At 55.4% G+C, this 25800-nt stretch overlaps 1 protein-coding gene across 1 annotated transcript in view; it reads right to left on the bottom strand.

Moving 5' to 3' along the window:
• Positions 1-739: 739 nt before the first annotated feature.
• The window catches only part of EDEM1 (ER degradation enhancing alpha-mannosidase like protein 1), a 30078-nt gene continuing 5017 nt past the window's right edge, over positions 740-25800 (bottom strand). Inside the window, exons 2-12 of the mRNA XM_066351442.1 lie at positions 24402-24474; positions 21768-21871; positions 20468-20639; positions 19236-19419; positions 15715-15889; positions 13822-13942; positions 13200-13370; positions 11295-11368; positions 9644-9740; positions 7354-7557; positions 740-4460 (exon numbers count right to left, since the gene is read on the bottom strand). Of these exons, the coding sequence (XP_066207539.1) occupies positions 4371-4460; positions 7354-7557; positions 9644-9740; positions 11295-11368; positions 13200-13370; positions 13822-13942; positions 15715-15889; positions 19236-19419; positions 20468-20639; positions 21768-21871; positions 24402-24474 (1465 nt within the window). The 3' untranslated portion in view covers positions 740-4370. The remainder of the gene's footprint in view (positions 4461-7353; positions 7558-9643; positions 9741-11294; positions 11369-13199; positions 13371-13821; positions 13943-15714; positions 15890-19235; positions 19420-20467; positions 20640-21767; positions 21872-24401; positions 24475-25800) is intronic.

Raw genomic sequence — 25800 nt, 5'->3', positions numbered from 1 at the left:
TTGGCCTCTGCCCCAGGTGCTAGAGTGGCTCTGGTCACGACAGAGCGATGCCCCAGATAGGCAGAGCATCGCCCCCTGGTGGGCGTGCCGGGTGGATCCCGGTCGGGCGCATGCGGGAGTCTGCCTGCCTCCCCGTTTCCAGCTTCAGAAAAAAAAAAAGAAAAGAAAAAAGAAATAAACTCTGTTGATAAATTATTGTGTAATTTTTGGCACATTGCTCAGAAGTTCAAAGAATTAAGACATCTTGTAATTCAGTTTTTTTAAAAAGCCTCATAAGGATTGCCTATAAGACAACACTGGGGCACCAGGATGTCACAGGGGCAGAATCGTCTTCAAGATTCCGTCCCGTCCCCCTGGAATGCCCCCGGCCTGCGTTTCCCCCAGGCAGTGCCCCCATGTCGAGTGCAGGAGCCATGACCATCTTCCCTGGGGGAGGGCAGGAGACAGGATCGTCCCGCCGACCACGGGGCAGACTGGCAACAGGAACTGAGTGAGTCTGCCCGGGGAGAAGGAAGGCTGGTGTGGAGAGGAGGGCAGGGCAGGGCACAGGTCGTTCAGAGGGCCTGTCACCAGATGTGTAGGACAGTTACTGACGGTGACAGGTAAATCTGGTGGGACTACTCAGGGCTTAGCTGTAAAAAACCAGATGTTTTTATTCTTCTCGTTTTATAGTCCCCCACCCATATTCTGCATGTCCTGTGCCCACGTGAGTAGGGAAGGACGAATAAAGTGACAACTCAAAAAACAAAGAATACTTTAATAAAAATTGTTCATAGAAATCCTAATAAATTTCAAAGAGCAAGATATTTCTTAGTACATTTATAAAAGAACATTTGGTCCTTTTACAAAAAAAAGCTCCCTTTTAATTTAAATACATTTCTTATTTACAGATTAGACATAAAATATCATCTCTAGTTGCAAAGCATATTGCACATTACGGAGAGAAGCATTTGTATATTTCTGTAGGTTTTTCCAGAGCTTCCGACTCTAGATATTTAAAAAACAGATTTACCATCCTTGTGCACAATAAATAAAAACGCAGCTTGTGTTTTGCTATTTAAAACTACAACAAAATACCTTGAAAAATATTTCTCTGCCTCTCGGGAAGAGGGAGGAGGGGGTAATGAATCGGGAAGGTCCACAGGTACTGACCATTGTCACTAGGCTGCCGTCCACATTCAAGCCGGGACATCGCCCTGAGCCCTGGGGACACCAGCCCAGCCCGCCACATCCACAGGGCGGAAGCTGGGTGCTGATGGGAGAGGAAAGATGGAGGTCTGTTTCCGAAAGGACCGCTCGGCCACTCTGGCGAGGGTGAGGGTGGGTGCCAGCCCGGCCAGCGGCCAGCGCGACCCTGGAAGCATCAGAGAGAGACTCTGGAGCCCCGCCCCGGAGAAAAGGAAGGTCAGGTGCCCAGCCCACGGTCCTTCAGTGAACTGAGCTAAGGAAAGATCTGGGGCAGGGTGGGGCTGGGGGGGTCAGGTCCAGGCCCCCTGACGGCACAACTGCGCTTGCCCAGCCAGGGCCTGAGGACTGTCCTCTACAGTCACCAGCAGACAGCACCCTGCGCATCAACACGCAGGAGACGACAGAGGTGAGGCGTGCCTACCCCACGGCCCAGGCCAGCCTCTGTGCAGGGCCGGTCCCCCCCAGGGAGAGCAGGGCCACCTGCAGGGAAGGTGTGAGGGCCGGACTGGACCAGGTGGAGACGGCCAGGCCAGCGCAATTGGAGAGCTGGCCCACACTTCTGTCACCTCGTTCTCCAGCACGCCTACCTGGAAGGCAGCTTGCATGAAGGTTCTCCCAGACCCCATTCACCGTGTGACCAGAGCAGAGTGGCCCCCCGCCCGGACGGACCACGAGGATGGCGCAGGCGCACTGCTGCTCCAGAGGTGACGTGGTGTCAGGGCGCTCGGGGCAGAGCCCAGCGAGGGGGCCAGGGGCTTCCCGCTCAGCCTCCCTGGCCCCACCGGCGGCCCCCAGCGCGGAACAGCAGGAACAGCCAGGTCTGCGGCGACCCGGTTTCCAGAAAGAAAACCAGCAAGCTTTGCACTTGGCTCCAAGGGCCACCCCAGGACGAGTGCACAGTGACCGCTCACTCTGGGACAGTCCAGTGCCTGGAAAGCGAGAGACAACACAGACACGTCTCGTGTCACCCTGGAGGCCCTAGGGCCCCCGGTGCTCAGGCAAGGGTCCCACTCCGGAGCCCGAAGCGGAAGAAGGGCCAGGCGGGGGCGGGGGCGGAGGCCCGGACAGAGGGGTCAGAGGGGTGTGGAGTGCTGCGCGTGCTCACAGGAGCCAGGAGGGAAGCCCGACGGCACCAGGAGAGGAAGCAGGTGCTCGAGGGACCCACTTTCATGCCGAAAGTGACCCGCTGGTTCTCCCACGTGGGCCATGGAGGCCCCCCCTCGGCTTATCCTGGGAGAGAAAGGGGACGCTCCTGCTTGCGGGGCGCGTGTATCGAAAACGAGACATCCTGGTTTTACCGAGTCAATGAACACATCTAAAATATATCCGCTCCTCCAAGAAAATATTCTATTTAGCAGAGGAGACAATGCTGATAAACAGAATGCTTCTGAAATGAAGAACAAACGGTAAAACAGAAGCACTGGATTCCTCTACTTTAGAACAATTTGCATAGTAAATGTTTAAAAGATGGATGCGACACCTTTATTACTGAAAACCCCCCTTTTAAAAATCTTGAAGAACTCAATTATACGTCTCTTAAAAAACAAGAACACAAATTTCCAGGAAAGAATAAAATGTCTGCCTTTTGACTGATGACACAATGGCTTACCCTGCGCTCACTTCTAGTTTTAAAAAGACTAAAAGGAGCCCTGGCTGGGGGCAGGGGGCTCAGTGGATGAGGTGTTGACCTGGTGACCCAGAGGCTGTGGGTCTGACCCCGGCCCCCCATCAGGGCACGTGAGAGAAGCAGCCAGTGCGTGCTCAGCTGAAATGGAGCCGCTCTGTGACACGAGTGGATGCTTCTCTCTCTCCCTCGTATCAATGGAAACATTTTCAAAAGACTCAAATGAAATAATTTGAGGTGTGTGGGTAGTGACAGGTGAGCGACAGGAAGGAAGAGGACGGAAGTTCAGAGGCCTCCTGCCCTTTCTGCTGGGGTTCGTCTCGGCCCCCGCGGTGGCACGGGCTCGAGGCCATCTCTGCGTGAGCACTCAGCACAGGTTCAAAGAGAGACACTTCCGTTCTGGCGAAGGACATAAGGGACAAGGAAAGAGGGCATTTTGGCACAACTTCCTCCTTATAAACACTTGCTCAAAATATCAGGCTGAAAGGCAACGACTGGCCAAGACATTTCCAGACCCTTCCGAACTAATCCCCACCCCACCACCTTTCACGGTGGTCCCGCCCCACAGTGGCAATACAAACCAGCCTGTTAAAACAGTCCCTGCAGCTGTGACATCCATCATGTAAGGCACTAATCTACCGCCTGCCTCACACAGAGACCCGGCTCCAGGGTGCTAGAAGGTCACCCAGCTGATCACTTCCTCCTCCCTGACGTAGGTAATTGGCACTAGACACAGGAAACAGCAGCAGAACGAACACCCACCCCAAGCGCGGTCAGAACTGAGCGTCCTTGGCTGGTAAAGAGGAGACGATGGGAGCTCAGACACTCGTGGGTACTTGGCCCTCCCTCCAAGGCAGCTGGTTCCGGAACTACGAGAGCTCCTCAGGTTAAGTTCAGAGTCCATGTAAGATACATTGAGGTCTGCCCGGTCAGCTTCTACAGTGTGACGACGTCACAGACCGCCTGTCAGCGTTCAGTCACCACCATTATTTGTAAGCAAGTAACTGGTAATACTGCGAAGGTTACTTGGGGTGCAAATGAATTACTGGGTGATTTTTTTTTTTTGGTCCATGTGATCCAAAATCATGGGTGGACACCTGGGGGAGAGCCCAATGATCCAATGGAAGAGAGAAAGGATGACGAAGGCGATAAACAGGGATGCCAAGTGAGCCTCAGGCCCTTTGCACAGCAGTTCTGTTCGCAGTCAGCCAACAGAGAGGCGGCCAGCGCTGGCGGAGAGAGGAGAGTGCGGAATCCCAGTGTGAAGAAAGTACGAAGATCCGTCCGCTGCGCTGAGTGACGTCAGCGTGGCATAAGAAGCCAACTGCTATGGACCTTCTCACTTTATATCCTTAAGAAAAACTGGGCGTTTTATTGAACGGAAAAAAAACACTAAAGTAAGCAAGACTCTACTACACGTAGCTGAGGGCTGGATGGACTCGCTACGGCACCGTGAACGGCCAGACTCGCGCTCCTCCCTCTGAGACGGGGCCTGGGCCCGGCCCGGCCCGGCCCGGAGGATTGGCCCCAGCTCAGACGGGCCCCACAAGGGCGCAGCTCAGATCAGGCCAACCATCTGGTCAATCTGCCGCATGTAGACGCTCTTTAAGGGCAGGGAGTACCTCCTCTCGTCAGGAACACGATTGCACTGGAAAGAAAAAGGGAGGGACAGTGGGGGTTTCAAATTCAAAATCCATGTGTTCGCCTGACCAGGCGGTGGTGCAGTGGATAGAGCGTCGGACTGGGATGAGGAGGACCCAGGTTCGAGACCCTGAGGTCACCAGCTTGAGCGCAGGCTCATCTGGTTTGAGCAAAGCTCACCAGCTTGGACCCAAGGTCGCTGGCTTGAGCAAGGGGTTACTCGGTCTGCTGAAGGCCCGCGGTCAAGGCACATATGAGAGAGCAATCAATGAACAACTAAGGTGTCGCAATGAAAAACTGATGATTGATGCTTCTCATCTCTCTCCATTCCTGTCTGTCTGTCCCTGTCTGTCCCTCTCTCTGACTCTCTCTCTGTCTCTGTAAAAAAAAACAAACCCATGTGTTCATCGGGAACTGTGGTTGGAGGGCCGCCTCCCGGCTGGGCAGACACTGGGCTGTCCTGTGCGCTGCATCCTGTGTGCTGCAGGGGGTCAGCAGCACCCTGTCCCCAGCCACTAGACAACCCCTGACGCCTTGACACCCAAGATGTGACAGACAACTGAGATTGTCCCCAGTCATCACCTGATGTCCCTTAAGGAGCAGGAGCAGAAGCATCCAGCTGAGGGCCCCCCGATGGACCGTGATACCCTCGCCTCCTGGAGGAGACGGCCCCCCGCTGACTTCCCGCGGGTCCCTGATCCGCCCAGGACCCCACGCTGCACCGCGGGTCCCTGATCCGCCCAGAACCCACGCTGCACCGCGGGTCCCTGATCCGCCCAGAACCCCACACTGTGGGTCCCTGACCCGCCCAGAACCCACGCTGCACCACGGGTCCCTGATCCGCCCAGAACCCATGCTGCGGGTCCCTGATCCGCCCAGAACCCCACACTGTGGGTCCCTGACCTGCCCAGAACCCCCGCTGCACCACGGGCCCCTGATCCGCCCAGAACCCCCGCTGCACCACGGGCCCCTGATCCGCCCAGGACCCCACGCTGCGGGTCCCTGATCTGCCCAGAACCCCCGCTGCACCACGGGCCCCTGATCCGCCCAGAACCCCCGCTGACTTCCCGCGGGTCCCTCCCTGACCCGCCCAGAACCCCCGCTGCACCGCGGGTCCCTGATCCGCCCAGAACCCCCGCTGACTTCCCGCGGGTCCCTCCCTGATCCGCCCAGGACCCCATGCTGCACCGTGGGTCCCTCCCTGACCCGCCCAGAACCCCCGCTGCACCGCGGGTCCCTGACCCGCCCAGAACCCCCGCTGCACCGCGGGTCCCTGATCCGCCCAGAACCCCCGCTGACTTCCCGCGGGTCCCTCCCTGATCCGCCCAGGACCCCATGCTGCACCGTGGGTCCCTCCCTGATCCGCCCAGGACCCCATGCTGCACCGTGGGTCCCTCCCTGACCCGCCCAGAACCCCCGCTGCACCGCGGGTCCCTGATCCGCCCAGAACCCCCGCTGACTTCCTGCGGGTCCCTCCCTGACCAGCCCAGAACCCCTGCTGCACCACGGGCCCCTGATCTGCCCAGAACTGCAGACACTTTAGCTCTTTGGAAACCCTTTGGTTTTCTGAGTTTGCGGTTCTTTTCACACACAGCCACACCTACATGCTGAAGAGTGCCACTTTTTTTTTCCTTTTTGTCATGAAGGCCTTTTGTCTCCCGTCAAAGGAGAGGGAGTTTGAAAACCAAACATGGTATCTGGAAAGTTTCCACCCATCACCTGTCACAGGCTCTTCCCCAAAGGAACATTTTCCTGCTGCTCTGAACCAGAGCTCACCCTGCCCAGGCCTCGTGCTCGAGAGGTCCGGCCCGACGGGGCCTGCCGGCTGTCCTGTGTCCACCCGCACTGTGTTCCGCCTCAGCGGCCGGTCCTGGGAGGGCCTCCTCTCCCCCAGGACCCACTGAAGGGCCACCCCCCGGGGGAGCCCTCTTGACCTTCCCCGGCAGGCGGTTCCTCCGTCCTGTCTCAATAGCACTGCACCGTCCCCTCCTCAAAAACCCGGGCCAGGACTGGGCTCCCCGCTGGGCAGGGCCCATGCAGAACCAGGGCCCCTCGGATCGGCCCCAACCCCGGTGCCTGGCGGGACGTGATCGAGTTTATCACATGGTCATCACCTTCCGGCCCAGCCCTGGCTCTGCCACACGACTGTGACCTGAGCTTGGAAATCTGGGGGACTCGAGACCTTCCACGGGAGACTGATGGGAGGTCCTGACGCGGAGTCTGGGTGAAAGGCTGCCAGCCTGGGGGCTGGGGGGGACCCTCTGCCACCGAGACTCTTTCCGAGGAGATGGCATCCAGGGGTCTGATGTTTCAGCTAACGCGCGGGCCGCTTCCTCAGCCTCACGCCAAACCTTCCTGTTGACTCGAAGCACTGAGGCTTGGACGCCCCCCGGCTCCCCGTGGCTCACCTGGTGCTCTGCCCGCCGACTGGAACCGCCCTGCACTGCCCCTCAAGAGCACCTTCCTACAGTCGGTGACCACTGACCGCTGCTTCCCTGTCCTGGGAGGGGTTCGCTGCAGCTCCTCCACCTGCCCCTGGACCCACCCTGCTCTGGCCCTGAGGGGTTAAACGGCAGGTCCCCCAGCCCGCTGGCTTCCAGAGACAGAAGGAAGGAGGGTCAAGTGCCCCTCTGTGGGCTCACTCCTGCAGGTCACTGCCCGGAGGCCGCCCCTCCCCCACGCCTCTCCCACCGGCCCCTGCGGCTGGGGGTGACCCCTGCGGCTGGGGGTGACAGTGTGCTGCCACTCCTGGGGTTTTCCACACCCCGACGACACCTGCACACGTGGCGTTTGAGAGACTCCTTTCAGATCACCCTATCGGAGCGCGCCAGCTAGTGCTGTGTGTGCGCCTCTCCCGAACGCACGCACACCTGGAAGCAGCGACTTAGGACTTGACTTACGTTGGAGCTGGAGTTGATGACTCTTAGGACCTGAGACTTAGGCCTGTGCACCGCCTTCCCCTCTGGGTCCCGCCCTCCGTCTGCAGGAAAGAACTCCTTCCACGGGGACTCCCGAAGGTGCTTGTCCACAGACACGATGTGTCCCTCAGTTGTAAACATGTATCTGGTCCCAGACTTATGCACTGGATTCTCCTCATCAAACAGCTGGTGGGAAAGAACACGAGAAAAGAAACAGTTGGTAACTGTAGCAGGAAGGGCCCCAATCCGAGGGGTGTGTCCCAACTCCGACTGGGCAGGAAGGAAAGTGGGCTGGGCCCGCAGGCTTCTAGCGGCCATGGGCGGAAAGGCGTCAATTAACCTGGTTCCCAACCTGGCTACGAGTCTCAGTCACCAATTCTGCTTTAACTCAGATGACCCCACCCCTGACCTAGAGAGTCACAAGGCCCAGGGCTAGGACCACCCTTGGCAGTCTGCAGAAGCCCTCTGGACGACCCCATGCTCCCCAACAGTTCTCATGCTGGAGTCCTGGAGCTATCTGCGCCTTGCACACTGTAGGTGTTTTATCCCTCTTGGTGTCCCCAGCACATGGGCCACCATCCAGGTCATTCCTGTCAGGACAGACACAGGCTGGGCCCTGAGGACACAGGGCACACAGGCAGTCCTTCCTTCAAGGGTGGGCGCGGGGGTGGGGGTGGGGGGCAGCGGGGAGAACACCTCGCCCAGGACGGGCCGGGCTGGTGGGGGAGGGCAGGTGTGCAGCAAATCTGAGCAAGTGGACACTTAGAATCTCAGACGGAAGACACCTGACAGTCACCTCAGGAACTGAACCAACGAGGGAGAACGAGGCCCCGCGCTGCCCGTACCCACACAGCGGCCAGCGGCCAGGGCGGGCCCAGCGTCCTCCCCTGACCCTCGGGGTCTCCCTCCCTCACTGCACACCCACCCCGAGGACATCCCCACAGTGTGGTGGCTGCACGGGTTGCAGCCAGGCCCCGGCCAGCCTGTGTCACCACCCTGCTGCACTGTTGGAGGGGCCTGGCATGTGGTCTGGGAGCAGGACAGCTGCTCCCACTGGCCGGACCATGCGGCGACTGGGGGACACGCCTCCTCTGTGGTCTCCTGTGGAAAGTCATGCCAGAAGCCAAAGCATGGGACCAGCACTTCCATAAACTGGCTTTGTACTGTCATAAGCCACCTATTGAAACTACAGACTCCTGTGCCCATTTCTAAAGAATCTGATTCAGGCCTTGGCTAGTTGACTCAGTGGTGGAGAGTCGGTCCAGGGTGTGGAAGTCCTGGTTTCGATACCCGGCCAGGGCACACAGAAGTGCCCATCTGCTTCTCCACCCTTCCCCTCTCCTTTCTCTCTCTCTCTTCCTCTGCTGCAGCCAAGGCTCCATTGGAGCAAAGTTGGCCTGGGCACTGAGGATGGCTCCATGGCCTCCACCTCAGGGGCTAGAATGGCTCTGGTTGCAACAGAGCAATGCCCCAGATGGGCAGAGCATCGCCCCCTGGTGGGCATGCCGGGTGGATCCTGGTCAGGGTGCATGCAGGAGTTTGTCTGTCTGCCTCCCCGCTTCTAACTTCAGAAGAAGAAAAAAAAAAAGAATCGGATTCAACAGGGCTGCAATTAACAAAAGACCCAGAAACTCAGTCCCAGCCTGGGAGCCGCTAATCTAGATAACAGCCCAAGCTCTCAGTCACCATGCTGCCACCACCAGGAAGCCCCGCTCCTCTGGCCTTTGGGGAAGTGTCCTTTGCATGTAGCCACGCTGAGCACAGCGCTTCGTGCAGTGTGTGCTAAGCAGAAACGACACTGAAGGAGTCAGAACGGGGGTTCGAGCCCCGGCTCTGCCAGTCACCCGAGAACCCTGGGCGACTCACCTGAGCTGTCTATGCAACTGCACGATGAACACTGACTGATCCCTGAGGTCCCTTCCAGGGCAGTTCTGTCCCCACACACACGAGAAGTTGGGTGTCGTCAGAGAGCCGGCCTGGCCATGGCTCTCAGCCAAGCTCACCCCCCCAAGAGAAGTGAGCCCTCAGACCCTGCTCCCTGCCCCAGGAGGACCCCGACTAGCACACTGACGTGGGAGCTCCACGAACCTCTTACACTTCGCACAGTCAGCACCTCCTCGCATCTGTTTACCTGACAGTGCCTCCCCCACACCCGGGTTAGAGACCGCGGAGGGGACTGTGACACGCTCCTGGGGCCCCCCGTGTCCTGGGCCAGCACCCCGCCCAGCGGGAGCGTGGCCGGGCGTGCCCTGGGGGAGCTCAGCACACGTACCAGGTACAGGTACTTGCAGGTCTCGCTGAGGAAGAAGCTCTCCATGCGGTCCTCCTTGGACTTGTGGATGACGTGGTGCAGCGTGGCGTACCCGCACCTGCAAAGCGACTCCCGGTCAGCCCTGCGCCGCCCGCACCCCTTCACGCAGCAGGAGCGGTCTCCTAACAGGGTTCCAGCACACAGTCACCCGCCATGCGACAGGCAAATTATGTTAGGCTTAAAGGCTGCCTGTTTTCAGCCTCGTCTGTGGATTCATTTAAAGATGGGTTTGGCAGCCAAGTCACCAGGTTAGATGCAGGGGGGTGGGAGGCGGGGGTGTGGCAGGTGTTTGTCAAAAGCATAACAGGACACCGAGAAAAAGCCTGGCGACACATGCAGAAGGACTGGTTTACTCTTTTGTCCTAATGTTTATAGAACTGATGTATCATTCAGAGTCTAAAACAGTATAAGAAAATATTTATGATACACCGCTAGGTGAGAAAAGTAGGTCATAGAGCTGAAGCAGAGCTTTTTATATACTTACAGACACATATATACACACATATATACACACACACACACATAAACACACATATACCCACATATACTCACATATACACTCACACACATACCCACACATATACCCACATATAAACATACACACAAATACCCATATACACACACATACCCACATATATACCCACATACACCATACCCACACATATGCACATATACACATATACATACCCATATATACATATATACACACATATAAACATATACACATACTCACATATAAACACACACACATATACCCACATATACCCACACATACCCACATACATACATATACACAAACATATACACATACCCACATATATGCACATATACACCATACCCACATATATGCACATATACACATATACATACACATATACACAAATACACACACATATAAACACACACATATACCCATATACACACATATACACATACCCACATATATGCACATATACACATATACATATCCATATACACACATATACACACATATAAACATATCCACACACATATCCACATACACATGTACACACATACACACATACACACATACCCACATATATGCACACATACACACATATAAACATATACACACATACTCACATATAAACATATATACACATACACATACCCACATATATACAAACACACATATATGCACACATATGCACACATACCCCCCACGCACACACACACGCACATGCACACACGCAAACATCTATACAAACATAAAAACGATCATCAGCAGAGACGTAAAGGCTGGCTGCTCCCCGCTGCACGTGGGCAGCACAGTGACAACACTGTCTATGTTTCTGTGGTACTCCCCGAGCTTTTAGTGTGTGTAGTATTTATAAAACTAAGGAAAATTAATTACTTAAAAAGAACACACATAGTCTGCCAGAACCTTACAGACACACAGGGCAAAAAAATAAAGAGCCATTCCCACTATAACGGACAGGGTCTATCACACAAGAAGGAAGCCATTTCCTACAAAATTAAATTAATGACCCGTCCTTTGCATTAAAATGCAAGAGAGAATAATGTTTCCCCAGAACAACTCAAAATAAATCGCCCGTGGTCACAGAAAAGGGGAGGAACTCAGAAGACCCACTTGACTTTCGTGTACTTCTCCAGGCTCTGCAGAATGTCCATGCCCACGTGGAGGTAGAAGGGGTTCTTGGTGGCCTAGAGAGAGAGCACAGCAGCGTGTGACCCGGGCACAGCAGCGTGTGACCCGCAGGGCGGCGGACACACCGTCAGCACACCGCGCGGGGTGGGGAATTTCTGAGCCGTCAGCACACCGCATGGGTGGAGGAATTTCTGAGCCGTCAGCACACCGCATGGGTGGAGGAATTTCTGAGCAGGCGAGTCCGGGGCAGAGGCAGTCGCGCAGCCCACTTCCTCCGGACGGGCTCCGAGAGCTACAGGACAAGGTGTCTGAGGCACGTCAGAGCCAGCGACGGCCTGTTTGAGGTTACGCGGGGTCGAGGCAGCTGCTCCTGGGCAGAAGCAGACCCGACTTTGTTCCCGAGCCCCTGCGACCAGGTACAAGCCCTGCCTCGCTGCGGGGCCTGTGGAGGGCAGACCCAGCCTCTGCCTGGCCTCGGAACTCTCCAGAAACACAAGCTGCAGGGCGCAGAGAGGCAGGACTCGCCCTGGGCCTCGGGGCATCGGGAGGAGACGTGGAGGGAGCTGACTCGGTCCCTGAGGGAGGCTCACTGGCCTCTCCGATCACCCTGGAGCTCAGCCCTGTGGGCGCGCACTGAGCTGTCGCAACCCAGAGACGGTTTTGTTACAAAAACTTCTCTGGGAAGGTGAGACTTCACCCCACAAATGGCCTAAAAGTTTGGGGCCATCTTTAGTTCATGCCCAGTGCCAACATCAGCGCAAAAGCACAGAGCTGAAGGGTGGCTGTCGCTGGGTTGGGAGAAGACGGAGGGGCTCCCGAGGTGAGGTGAGGTGAGGCTCGCAGGAGGACGGGTCTCTAGACTCTGAGCAAACAGCCCCCCCCCCCCAGGAAGACGCTGAGAACGGGAAGAGGCATACACAGGAGTCCAGAGAAACCTGAGGGCCGCAGACCAAGCTGCTGAGAACTCAGGCAGCACCAGGCCCGTCGGACCCAGAGCGCGCGGCCTCCGCCCTGGGCTCAGGGAGGCACTCAGAGGGCACCCCGTCCCCATCCCTGTCCCTGTCCCAAGAGGCTAACCAAAACCCCCGAGGCAGAGGGCTCCTCCCAGTGTCACTGGACTCCTCCCTTTTCCTCTAGGAGCAGAGGACAAGGATTCCGTACCAGAAAACTAGTGACTGAAGTTTAACCACTGCCGGCCCTCCTGCAGCGCTCACAGGTCGGGACGTCCCGGTGGGCCTGCCCTCGCAGCTGCCAGTCCTGGTCTGCCGGCCGCACACTGGTCAGTGTCTCAGGCAGTGACCACCGAGGACGCTCAGCGGGAATGTATGGGTGGCAGGCAGAGTATGAACACCTGCCTGAAACCACGGGGGAGAAGACTTCACCGGTAGTGACACCCCCTTCGGCACGAGAGTCATTGCACAAAAGATGAACGCTCTGTTTTTAGCATTGAGCAAAAACAGGCATTTCGATGACTCCCAATGACTCCCAAACTTTCCCTTACAACCAATAAAAAAGAACTCTTTTGTCTGAATAATTGTTATATAGACTGAGCTCCACAGTACTCCAACCACATCCCCGAAAAGAGTTGTTTGGTCAAATAAATTTGGGAAAAGACTGAGCGCCAAGTCAACTTTGATTATCTGAGGCTGGGAGACGTGAGTAAAGACACGATTTGGCTTTGCAAAATGTTAGGTTTAAATACGTGCCCGCAGATGCTGTCTCTGTCCTGCAGAACCGCGAGTGACACTCCCAGCAAGACCATGCACAGGCGGTCACTATCAGAGTCACAAGAGAGGGCAGCCCCACAGCCAGCAGACGCTCGCTGAGAACCGGCGGCCCCAGGCCGTCCCCGCAGCGAAACCCACGGCAGCGTGTGGCAGACGGCACCTGGTAGAGGAGGTACGTGGATTCCACCAGCTCCGGCCGCAGCGGGTAGAAGAGCACATCGGGCGCCTGCAGCTGCCAGTTGTACCTCTCGGGGAGGGCCCCGTACCGCTTCCAGATGGCATAGTAGAAGGCATGCAGGCAGATGGCATCCTCCACATCTCCTATCAGGACCTGCGGCGAGACAGGTCGCCGTGGTGGGACAGACACCTCTCCCACGGTGGCAAGAGGTGACACGAAGGCCCTGGGCTCTGCCTCCACCCACCCAGCACGCACCCTGGGTTGGAGACAAGACCAACCCCAACGTAGCAACCCAGAGCAAGAGACGCCCTGCCTGTGGGGCCATCAATGCCAGGTGGGTGGGACGGGCACATGACCGGGTTCACTGCGCCCATGAGCAGGAAGAGGCAGCCAACAGGGGCACCCAAGAATGACACACGGTCACTTTCCGGGCACGGCTTCGCACTCTTCCGGGTTCTGTTCAGCATTCGGGCACTGGATGCACGAGCAGAATGACCGTGACAGACTCTGCTACTGGCCTCCCACGTCCGGAGGAGCCGGGGGACGCACGGTACCGCGGAGGGAGAGCGGAAGCAGGCCCCGCCCCCGCGGGGATGGCGCGTACCTGCAGCCCGGGGAAGAAGGCCTGCAGGGAGTCGATCCACGTGTTCATCAGCTGCCCGCTGAACATGTTCACGTTGACGTACAGCGGGGGGTCTCCCTCCCCTTCATTGCAGGCTTCCCGACTGAGGGCGCGAGCAGAACGGGCAGGGTGAGAGGAGGGGTCCCCGCCGGGCCCAGACTCTGCCCACCAGCAGCCCCTCCTGGTAGTTTAACTTCAGTGGCGTCAACATCAGCCCCCTCCTATGTCCCGCTTTAAGCCCACAGAGACAGATGCACAGAGGTGGTGACTCAGCACCGGCACAGGTCGGACCTCACTGTCCTCCGCAGAGAGCACGGTGACGTTCAGGTTTGCGAACAGGGCCACGGAACGGGACGTGGTGCGCAGCACGGATCTGCGTGGGATTTGACCTGGGTGGGGAAGCCCAGCTATTTCTCTAATGAGTCTCTTCTCTAATAAGACCCTCCACGACGGGGCCTGGAGGAACACGTCAGAGCAAGACGCTCAGGGGGTCGCCACTCAGGTTAGTCTGAGGCTTTAAGAAGTAAAAATGGCTGAACTCTGGCCAAACAGCCTGTGAGTGGAACGCAGTGCTCGCAGAGTGGTTCCTACGACAGCAGGTGGGGAAGTGGGCCCAGGACCGAGCCTGCCACGCAGGAAGTTCAGGAGCTAGAAGAGGAAGGCCCGGGGGACAGGTGACATCAGGGTGAAAGCCACTGCAGCCGCCATCCTGAATGCACAGCCGAGAAGCAGAAACACTGCTATTTTAGACAAATGCAGAGGGAGAATTGTGGCTGCTGTCCTTGCTCCCACTAGGAATCAAGACCAATCCTGGCCCTGGCCGGTTGGCTCAGCGGTAGAGCGTTGGCCTGGTGTGCGGGGAACCGGGTTCGATTCCCGGCCAGGGCACATAGGAGAAGCGCCCATTTGCTTCTCCACCCCCCCACCTTCCTCTCTGTCTCTCTCTTCCCCTCCTGCAGCCAAGGCTCCATTGGAGCAAAGAGGGCCCGGGCGCTGGGGATGGCTCCTTGGCCTCTGCCCCAGGCACTAGAGTGGCTCTGGTTGCGGCAGAGCGACGCCCCGGAGGGGCAGAGCATCGCCCCCTGGTGGGCAGAGCGTCGCCCCTGGTGGGCGTGCCGGGTGGATCCCGGCCGGGCGCATGTGGGAGTCTGTCTGTCTCTCCCCGTTTCCAGCTTCAGAAAAAAAAAAAGACCAATCCTAACAGCTCTTTGTAAAGTACAAGAACCAAAAAGACCTATAATTGTCCTGCATTACAGTTCTACCTGCAGTTAAAGCCCAGTCACACACAGGGACGTGTCACCCCTTGAGGAAGCAGTCCCCAGGATGCCTGTCTCCCTGCAGTCACGCCCCTGTGCAGTCCCCTCCTGCACTAACTCAGGCCTGCTGCGTGACCAAGGTTGGGCGGTGTGGCTTTGTCACTCTGAGTGACCAAGGTCAGGCAGTGTGGCTTTGTCACTCTGAGGTTGGGTCACGAAAGCACGTGGCTTCCATTTGGGTCGCCCTCAGTGGGAAGCTGCCCACAGAGAGGCCCAAGGAACCGAGACCCCCCCCCAGCGGATGGGCGGGGCCTTTGCCATGTGGCTGAGCCTGGAAGTGGACCCCCAGCTTGGGGACAACCTCGTGAGACCCCTGCTCAGCTGGGCCGCTGCTGGCTCCTGACCCTCAGGCCCCGGGTGACATACTGGTTGCTTGTTCTAAGCACCAAGTTTTGGGGTGAGCTGTTATGTGGCAGTAGACAGCAACTCCACCTCCTCACCCCCAAACGGCTGACAAACAGCGGATGAGGGCCGAGACCCCGTGAGTTCACGGTGAGGAGAACATGGAGGTCCCCTGCCTGCCTCACAGGGCCGCAGGGGAGAAGTTGGGGCGGCGTACCCTCTCCGCAAGTAGTTCTGAATGCTCCGGTAGGCAGCGTCGAACATGTCCAGATCCTCTTTCTCTCCAAAGAGAATGTAAGACTTCAAGAGGTATTCATAGAAGGAGTCCAGGCCAGCACCCAAGCCGCTCTGCTTCCCAACCCAGTGGCCCGTCTGGATGTTGACAACATTGCCTGCAAGACAGACAAAGCGTGTCAGGTCCCGGCTGTCTGGGGGGGCGGAGGGGGCAGGCCTCCTACAGGGCCCGGCGTCCGGACACCTCTGTCCTTGGCAGGACGGCAAGGAACGGCAGCCGCTCCCCGAAGCCCTGTCGGTCTTCACAGTGGCACAGACAGCCAGGAGCCCCTTCCGAGACTCGAGACTCGAATGGAGAATTGAGGGCCTAACGACTGACACCCCCCCCCCCCCCAGGACACTTGAAGCATTTCAACAACAAAGAGTTTTCACAGCTTTTGACTCACAGAAATTCCTGGGAGTTTATCCTAAAAAAATGTTTTTAAGAAAAAGTATTGTTGCTCATCAGAGATACATAAATTATGTAATTTATATTATCTGGAAAAAAAGAAAAAAACCAAATAATCCAAATGTCCAATATCAGAAGAAGAGCTAATGGACTATTGTGTCGATTTCAAACACAGTCACTTTGAAAACAAGATACTAATGACTTGCCAAAGGTAAGGTAGAATAAAAATGGTTCTACTATAACTTGAAAGTATATAAAAGTTGCACCTGACCAGGCAGTGGCGCAGTGGATGGAGTGATGGCCTGGGACACTGAGGACCCAGGTTTGAAACCCCAAGGTCACCGGCTTGAGCGCAGGGTTGCCAGTTTAAGCATAGGATCATAGACATGACCCCATGGTCGCTGGCTTGAGCCCAAGGTCGCTGGCTGGAGCAAGGGGTCACTGGCTCAGCTTGTAGCCCTCCGGTCAAGGCACATATGAGAAAGTAATCAATGAACAACTAACAACTTCTCACCTCTCTCCCTTCCTGTCTGTCTGTCCTTGTCTGTCCCTCTCTCTCTCTCTCTCTCACTAAAATAAAATAAAATAAAATAAAACAAAACAAAACAAAACAAAATAAAAGGTTGCACATGGCAGACTGAGAGAGCCTGTGGAACACGTAGAAGCTGACAACTTGGAGTGACGCTAGTTAACCATTTAGTGATGATGGGGTGACCAGCTGGGTGACTTGTCATTTCTGCTGTTGTTAAATACAACTGTAAGGAAGTTTTAGAACTTAAGGAACCATCAAAGTGTTAGAAGTTAAGGACTCATCAAAGTAAAAATCACTTTTAAAAAGCAGTCCTGTATGGCTCTAGGAAAACCAATGAAGTCTCCTCCCAATGACAAAAAAATATTCCTCAATGTCAGACAGTTATGGGAGGTAGAAACCCATTTTAAAATAACATTTTGAGTTAGCAAAACACTGAAAATCACTGGTTGAAGGATGACTACACAGGGGTTCCTTATTCATTACACTTTCTTCCTACTTTATACAATTGACAATTTTCATAATTTTAAAAGTAATATCTTGACCAAACACCTCAAGGGAAAAATCAACCCACCTAATATAGGTTTAAGCTGAGCTTTCACTCTATAGTTGATCCTGACCAACCAGGGGTTTTAGGGGGCAGACCCCACCATGCAGTTGAAAATCCACATATAACTCGGGATTCCCCCAAATCTTATTTTTAATTAAAAAAAAAATATTTTAAATTGACTTTAGTGAGAGAGGAATGGAGAGAGAGACAGAGAGACAGACAGGAACATTGTTCTGTTCCTGTATGTGGCCTGACCAGGGATTGAACCAGCAAGTTCTGTGCTTTGGTACGATGCTTTAACCAGCGGAGCTATCCGGCCAGGCCTGGATGCCCCCAAATTTTAACTACTGATATCCTATTGTTGAGCAGAAGCCTTAGTGGTAACATAAATGGTCAATTAACACATACTTTGTATGTTATGTGTATTATATACTATATTCTTATAATAAAGTTAGAAAAAAGAAATTAAGACAATCATAAGGAAGAGTCTGACCTGTGGTGGTGCACTAGATAGAGCACTGACCTGGAACGCTGAGGTCGCTGGTTTAAAACCCCAGGCTTGCCTGGTCAAGGCACATATGAGAAGTACCTACTAAGAGCTGATGCTTCCTGTCCCTCCTCCCTTCTCTTTCTCTAAAATCAATAAATAAAAAATCTTAAAAAAAAAAAAAAAAAAAAGAAGGCAGCCAGTTGGCTCAGTGATAGAGTGTCAGCCAGCCTAGTGTGTGGATGTCTCAGGTTTGATTCCTGGTCAGGGCACACAGGAAAAGCAACCATATGCTTCTCCACTCCTCCCCCTCTTGCTTCTCTCTCTCTCTCTCTCTCTCTCCTCCCCCTGCAGCCATGGCTCGATCGATTGGAACAAGTTGGCCCCAGCATTGAAGATGGCTCCATGGCCTCTGTCTCAGGCACTAAGAAGTGCTCGGTTGCTGAGCAACGAAGGCAACACACTAAATGGGCAGAGCAATGCCCCCTAATGGGCATGCCAGGTGGATCCTACTCAGGGTGCATGAGGGAGTTTGTCTCTCTATCTCCCCTCCTCTCACTGAAAAAAGTAATATAAAAATAACAGAAAAAAAATCACAAGGAAGAGAAAATAGGTTTGCATTATTCAATGCAAAAAATCCACATCCCGGCCCTGGCTGGTTGGCTCAGCGGTAGAGCGTCGGCCTAGCGTGCGGAGGACCCGGGTTCGATTCCCGGCCAGGGCACACAGGAGAAGCGCCCATTTGCTTCTCCACCCCTCCGCCGCGCTTTCCTCTCTGTCTCTCTCTTCCCCTCCCGCAGCCAAGGCTCCATTGGAGCAAAGATGGCCCGGGCGCTGGGCATGGCTCTGTGGCCTCTGCCTCAGGCGCTAGAGTGGCTCTGGTCGCAACATGGCGACGCCCAGGAGGGGCAGAACGTCGCCCCTGGTGGGCGTGCTGGGTGGATCCCGGCCGGGCGCATGCGGGAGTCTGTCTGACTGTCTACCTATTTCCAGCTTCAGAAAAATGAAAAAAAAAAAAAAAAAAATCCACATCTGAATCTACCTGCACAGTTCAAGTCCGTGTTGATTGAGGGTTGACAGTACTACCACATGCCTAGATTTAGTAAAGGAGGGAGCCAGTCTCCCAGCAACTCTAAAGTGTTCTGTTGAATCTGACACTGGAGCAGGAGACGCTGCCTCAGAGGTAGCTCTTTCTATTGCATCTTCATTAGAAATTATTTTGGGGTGGGACTGGCCAAGGGACGCTGATCAGAAGAACCCTCAGACCAGGAAGACCAGATCCTTCTCTTCCCAGCACCTGAGCCACCTCCCTCTAAGCAGAAGTCACGGAAGGAGACTGGGGGGGGGGGGGCCCGAGGGCCGAAGTCTGAGCTCTCCCCGTTCTGTGGAGACAGGACAGAAGGCGTGGGGAGGAAGGGGCACCCCAGAGAGGAGGAAGGACAGGGGCCCAACGTACGCAGTCCCCATGGCTAGGGAAGGAGCTGCCGCACCTAACAGTCCTGTGTCATTGCTGCGGAGGCTCCAAAGGGCTTTCACCGCACGCCTGGCCACCCACTCAAACGTGGAGTCGCCCAGCAGCCGGCTCAGGATCCCAAACTCCACGAGGAGGGAACCCGCGCCCGCTGTGCACGTCTCGTTATTGCTGTCGGGAGGGACGCCTGTCTTTAGATTCACCTGGGGACAGGGAGAGACAAAGGGTTCAGGGAAACTCTCCAGGAACCTGCGGGGCCAGAAGGCAAGGCCACAGCCACCACACTGAACTTACTGCAGCGTGGGCCAGCCCGCCGCCCCCCACGTCACACCTGGGAAAAGTATGGGGTTTCGGAGACACAAATAAGCCAATGAGAACATCAGAGCCTCGCTTCACAGTAAGGGCCAGTCTGAGGGCTCGTCACAGGGCTGTTCTAGCCTACCCCTTCCGGCAGGTTCTCCCCGCGGCCACACAGCCCCGTGGGGCACTGGAGACCGGCCAGTCGTGGAATCACCTCCACACTTGCGGAGAGCTCCGGTGGACTCACCCCTGGTCGGTGAGCGTAAACGAGTTCAGACGGGCAGAGAGAGGAGACACAGCGGGACACGACAGACTGTGTCTTCACGGGGGCACGTGGCCTGGCGTTCTCTGCTGGTCCCCCACGAGGTTGACTCAGTTCCCAGAGTTCTGGGCCTGGCCGGTCAGACGCCACAAGGACGGAATTTTATTCCGGGTCCTGCGCTTGCACCGCAGCCAGCTCGCCTGTCCGTGCAGGCATCACTGAAGGCCCACAGGATCCTCTCAAATGCACGGTCACTGAGTTCCTATCCCAGCCACACGGGGCCTTTGGGGAAGTGTGCCCACGTCGGCGAGGGAGACAAGCTTGTGCGCTGCCCCGCAGCAGGGACATACATCCCACACGTGGAAGGACAGCGCGAGGGAGACAAGCTTGTGCGCTGCCCCGCAGCAGGGACATACATCCCACACGTGGAAGGACAGCGCAGGGCACGGGAGCAGACCTCTCTCCTAGGAGAGAGGTGGCGTCAGACACGCTGCCGTGTGCCCAGCATGCAGTAGGTGCTCAGGGGAGGCCAAAAGCGCAGAGAAGCACTCACAGCACAGGTCAGGGCCAGATCCTCTCAGAGACACAGCCCTCCTCCTGCATAGCAGCCCCTCTCCTCCCCAACACGGTCACCACCCACGATGTGCAGTCAGTGAGACAGACGGTGACCTGTGGGACGGTCCGCTTACCCGAGGATAGGGAATTCCTGTCTTGGTGTTTTCAAAGGCGGGGAGGAGCCGCACGGCCAGGTCGTGGGCCATGTGCAACAATTCATTATCATAGTCCTTAATTGTCATGTCACCAAAGGGCTGCTTGGAGTCAGTTATTATTCTGTGGGCAGAAAGGAGGCTTCCCAGGACCCTAATGACAGGAGGAACAGAGCAACAATAAAGTCACGTTGGTGTAAAGGCACACAACCCGGTTCAGGCACAGAAGCGGCCTCCGTGCTGGATGGACCCAGGGGGACCAGACTTCGTGTTCCCTGAAGTTCTTTCCAGCCCTGACGGTACCGATCCATTCTCTGTTCACCGCATCACTGAACGGAAGTCAGGGGGAGCCAGCCATCTGAGGGTCCCAAGAACGTCCCACATGAAGGAACAGCTGAGATGGGGAATCTCAACCACCTCCCCCACACAGAGTGCGCCCATCGCTCTCAGAATAAATACTGCCTTTTAGTACCAAAAAAATCACTGGGTTCTCTCGCTCGGGGAAGACGCTTAGCCTTATGAGAACCAGGTCAGGGCAAGACAACAAATACTCAGAAACTTGGGTTGTTTTCACTGCCAAGCAACAGCTGAATTCTCCACCCGCTGGTCCAGAGGCCAGGTGAGGGGGACAGGGGAGGACAGAGGCCGCCGGCTGAGGTCGACGTCCCCTCCCGTGGTCTGATGGGACTGTGACCTTTTGTTTAGAATGAAGGCTTTCATAATTTCAATTTCAAATAAATGTTGCCTCTAGAATATTACGTAGTAATACAATGTCCCAAAAGTTTAAATGGAACAAAAATAGTCACACTGTATCAAGCTAAAAGGCAAGATACAAAACCAGGCACAGAACACGTGCCCAGTGCCCACTAGCCAGAGAGAGACACGAGGTGGAGGAAAGCCACCCGGATGGTAACCCGAGGGAGGCAGCTGAGACGGGGACTTTCATTTCCCCCAGAAGCGCGTAGGGGTTTTCCTAGGACACGGCGAAGGGAGGAAGTGTGACCACACACGCCATACGTTAGGGGAACACCTATCTAACACGTTGGTCAAAGCGTGCGTCTCTGTTCAGTCCAGGTTGTAGTTCCTCTGAAATGCCACTTGGTCTGGTTTACACAAATCCAAGAGTGAGGAGGACATGGCGGTGCGCCCGCTCGGTCTACATAGACTCTGCTCGGGCCTCGTGCTGGCAACCTAGACAGACACACACAGACACACACGCACGCACATGTGCACACACACACACGGGAAGCCTGCTGTCGTTTTACGTACTGCTTTATTTTACCTTATGGTGGCCTCAAAGACTTGGACGGTGGAATCTCTGTCGAATGATACTGTGTCGATCACTAACTTGACGGCCTTCTGGAACTCAGATGAATTTCCCATTATCTTTAAAAAGAGGAACACAAACCATCACCACAGCCTGAAACGACACCGAGGCAGGCCGACCGCAGGGCCGAGCCACGTCACCTAACGGCTGCGTGCGGCAGACAGGCCCAGGGAGCTCTCAGAATGTGCCTGGGGACAGACACGTGGCAAGCCACTGCCTCCAACTCAACAGCCACCCCTGCGAAGGGCAGACCTGTGAACATACTCTTCATGAAGTCACCTGTCCCCTCACCTTCCCCAACCACTCGCCCTCACACAGGGCCACCGGGATTCCTCAAATTCTGGAAACCCCCAAACTGCTGAACCAAAATCACGACCCTCCCTCTGCTCCTTGGATGGGTGCTGGGCTCCCAGGAGACCCAGACAGTTAGGAAATGACTGCTGCTTGTGACTCATCCACAAACACTTTGAGAAACAGAAGTATTATCTTTCGGAGCACAGCATGAAACCAGTGACATTCAAATCAAACAAAACAAAACAAAACAAACAGCTCTGTCCTTTTAAAAATGTGCCCGGAACTACGGAGTCCTATTTTGGTGTCTGGACATGACGTCATACCAAGCTGCATTCTCCTATGTGAGCGCAAATTAGGCACAAAATTGTACCGATTAACCTAAACTGAAATGCTTTCATACTTCATTTCATCAACACTCTTTCAGGTGCGTCTTATTTCCTAGTATTTATTGGTCTGGGGCATCTTCCCCATCTCTTTTACTTCCCTGTGCCACAGAAAGCAAGTGCAAACGTCTCTTTTCTGACCTGAAAGCTTTTTCTTTTTATAAAGATTATGCAACCGGGCATCAGGCTGCACCCCAGGGCCGGGAGAGCGCTGTCCCCGAGGGGTTCTGCAGCACCTCTGTCAGAGCCGGTCTCAGATGTTACCAAAGAGAAGGAAAACCTCAACAGAAGTAACAGCTAAAAAACAAGCCTGCAGTGTGAACGCAGCAAGAGCCGGATATTGGCACAATGAAAACCACAGAGACAGTCCGCTTCCTTGCAGATGTTCACCAGCACCAATGTCTGCCGGCAGCTGCAGCGGCTGTCTGAGCTCAGCTCAGGTGGAAGGCGGGAAGGAAGCCGGCGACTGCAGCTCCGTGCTGTAGGTACCGCGGTAGTCAGGATGGGCAGCCGGTCCGAGCCCCCGACCGGACGCAAGGAAAGCAGGACTGACCAGAGGAGGGACTCCGGGACCTCTCAGGGCCTCTGAGAGGCGGCTGTGCACGGTGGCTCCTCAGGAGTGGGACAGACATGCCAACCTGCGCACGTTCCTCTGGGGGCAGAATTCTGCGTTTAGGGAGGACACCCTTGGACTCGGTGCTGGGAAAGCCGAATCAGGAGAAATTCATTTCTGAACACGTGCAGGAAAGGGGGGGGGGAGTGCGGTGAACAACAAAGAGCAGGTCCTGGCGGCGTGAGCGGGGCGGGGGGCCGGGCCGAGGCTCCCGCAGCTGGGCCCGAGTCTTGGGGCTTTGTTAAGCAACACCTGTGGCTGAGTCAGCCTCTTATCTCCGACAAGGCAGCTCTAAGTGGGCCAGACGTACTGGTCTGGGCACATCTGGTCGCCGAGGGCGGATGGCGGAGAGGAGACACTGCCTGGCAGCCCCCGCCCGGCGGAGCCACGCCCCCGGGTTCCCAACAGGCCCACGGAATGCCACACGGCCTCGCCAGCTCCTTCTGAGTTCTGGTGATTCTGTAATTCTACCACCAGGAACGCACCAGCCGGCGCGGAGGGAAACTGCGCCAGCATTACGCAACTCCTCTCCTGCCGCTTCAGCCCCTTGCCAGGGAAGCTAAAAGGCAGGGTGAGTTGTTACATGCAGGACTGGGGCCGAGACTACAGAAAGAATGTTCTAGTGGCAAAGGCTTGCTGGACAACAAACGGGAGAGGTTTTAAAGCCCTGCTGGGCCGGGATGCAGCCCCTGGGAGCTGTATTCGGAAGCAGAGGTCAGGAAGAAGGCGGAGCACACCTGCCACAGTGCTCACTGCTTTCCACCCGCTCTGCAACTCCGGTCAAAGGTCTGCGATTCCCCAGGGCCAGCGAGGGAGGGAGGTATTGAGGCCTCTGCACAGGCTGGCCGGACAGGGCCGCACGCTCCCGGGGCGGGGCTGGCCGCTGGGAGATATGTCCGGAGTCCTACCGGCCTTGAGTTCTGGTCTTTAACGTCTGAAACCTTACTACTACCTGGAACATTCATGGTCACTGTAAACTTCCACGAATGCTCTTTGATTCTTCGAGGGAATAAAATAGTGGGAGAAAAACAGGCTTCCCCAAATTCCCACACGCTCCTCCCCACTTCTGAGGGAGTCACATCTCCCCTCCTTTCCCCTTCGCTGCTTTTCCCCCTGGAGACACTCGTGTCGGCACTCATGTTGGGAAAGGTCGTTAAAAGAAACAACACTTACAAAAGCAAGGGATATATTTTGAGCATCACATTTCCCGGAATTCCCATCCTCAGGGGAAACAGGGGTAACAAGCTCCAAAAGACTTTAAGTAATTAAAAAATAATAATAACGAGGCTGAAGACTTACTGCAAGTGTATCCAGCGCATCGACGAGCGTCAGTGAGTAATTCCCCAGCACGTCATTGATGTTCAGGTTGGAACTGTGAAAGACACAAATTAGAATTAAACAAAGGCACTTTATGTTATAGGAGAAGTAAGACAGTAAAACTCAGCCCCCGTCAGAAACTAAAAGCGCTGGCCCTGCGCATGTATTCAGGGTGGGTCAGTGTGGCAAAGGTCCTTCTATCTCCCAAGTCAGTTCTTTCTTTGTTTTGTTTTTGTTTTTAAGTGAGAGGAAGGGAGATCGACTCCCACATGCACCCTGACCGGGATCCACCTAGCAACCCCCATCTGGGGCTGATGATTGGACCAACCGGGCTATCCTCTAAGCCCGGGGCTGACGCTCGATCCAATTGAGCCACTGGCTGCAAGAGAGGAAAAGGGAGAGAAGCAGATGGTTGCTTCTCATGTGTGCCTTGACTGCAGACCAAATCTGAGATGTCTGCATGCCAGGCCAACACTATATCTACTGAGCTAACTGGCCAGGGCCACAAGTCACAGTTTTTTTAGTGTTTGAATAAAGTCACAGAACAGCTGAGACACTTCCACTACAGAGAAAAGGGGACCCAACCAGAGGTCAGCAGACGGTGACAAGAGTCATCTGCCATCTCTGGGAGGCAGTTTTATCACCATAAATGACCTCTCTGTTTAGGAACAGAAGGGAGAGCCCCTGCATGGCCTGTCCCAAACACCTGGCTGAGGCAGGCAGTCCCTCCGGCCAGTCACACACCCAAAGGAGCAAATTCCTTCAGTGCAGCCTCAGCACTACCCATCTGTCCTCCGGGCGGGGGAATAAATTAACTTCTTCTTTTCTTCTTTTTAAAATTTATTTATTGATTCCAGAAAGGGAGGAAAGGGGAGAGAAGGAGAGGGAGAGGGAGAAGGAGGGGGATGAGGAGAGGGAGGGGAAGAAGGAGGGGGAAGGGGAGGGGGAGGGCAAGGGGGAGAGAGAGACATCGATTTGTTGTTCCACTCATTTGTGCATTCATTGGTTGATTCTTGCACATGTCCTGACTAGGAATCAAACCCATAACCTTGGCCTATTGGGATGATGCTCTAACCAACTGAGCTAGCTGGCCATGGCTAAATTAACTTCATACTGTTTCCCGAACATCTCACCCAAAGGATCCCACCATCTTGTGGATTCTGAGATGGGCCGAGACAGGAGATGTGTCACTTCTGCGACACCCCCCCATCGACACTGCTCCCCTTTCTGAAACCACCGGGAGACCTGGTATCAGGACAGCACTGAGGGTCAGAGGCCCCTCGGGCACTCTGACAGTTCTCCACAACACTGACCATGACAATGACAATAGCTCACTCACCCGAAAGGGCAGGGAGGGAGAAACAGTGGGCAGCATCAAGGC

Source organism: Saccopteryx leptura, chromosome 10, assembly GCF_036850995.1.
Source record: "Saccopteryx leptura isolate mSacLep1 chromosome 10, mSacLep1_pri_phased_curated, whole genome shotgun sequence".
Lineage (NCBI taxonomy): Eukaryota > Metazoa > Chordata > Mammalia > Chiroptera > Emballonuridae > Saccopteryx > Saccopteryx leptura.
Note: the sequence above shows the minus strand (reverse complement) of the source record. Positions and strands in the feature narration are given on the sequence as shown.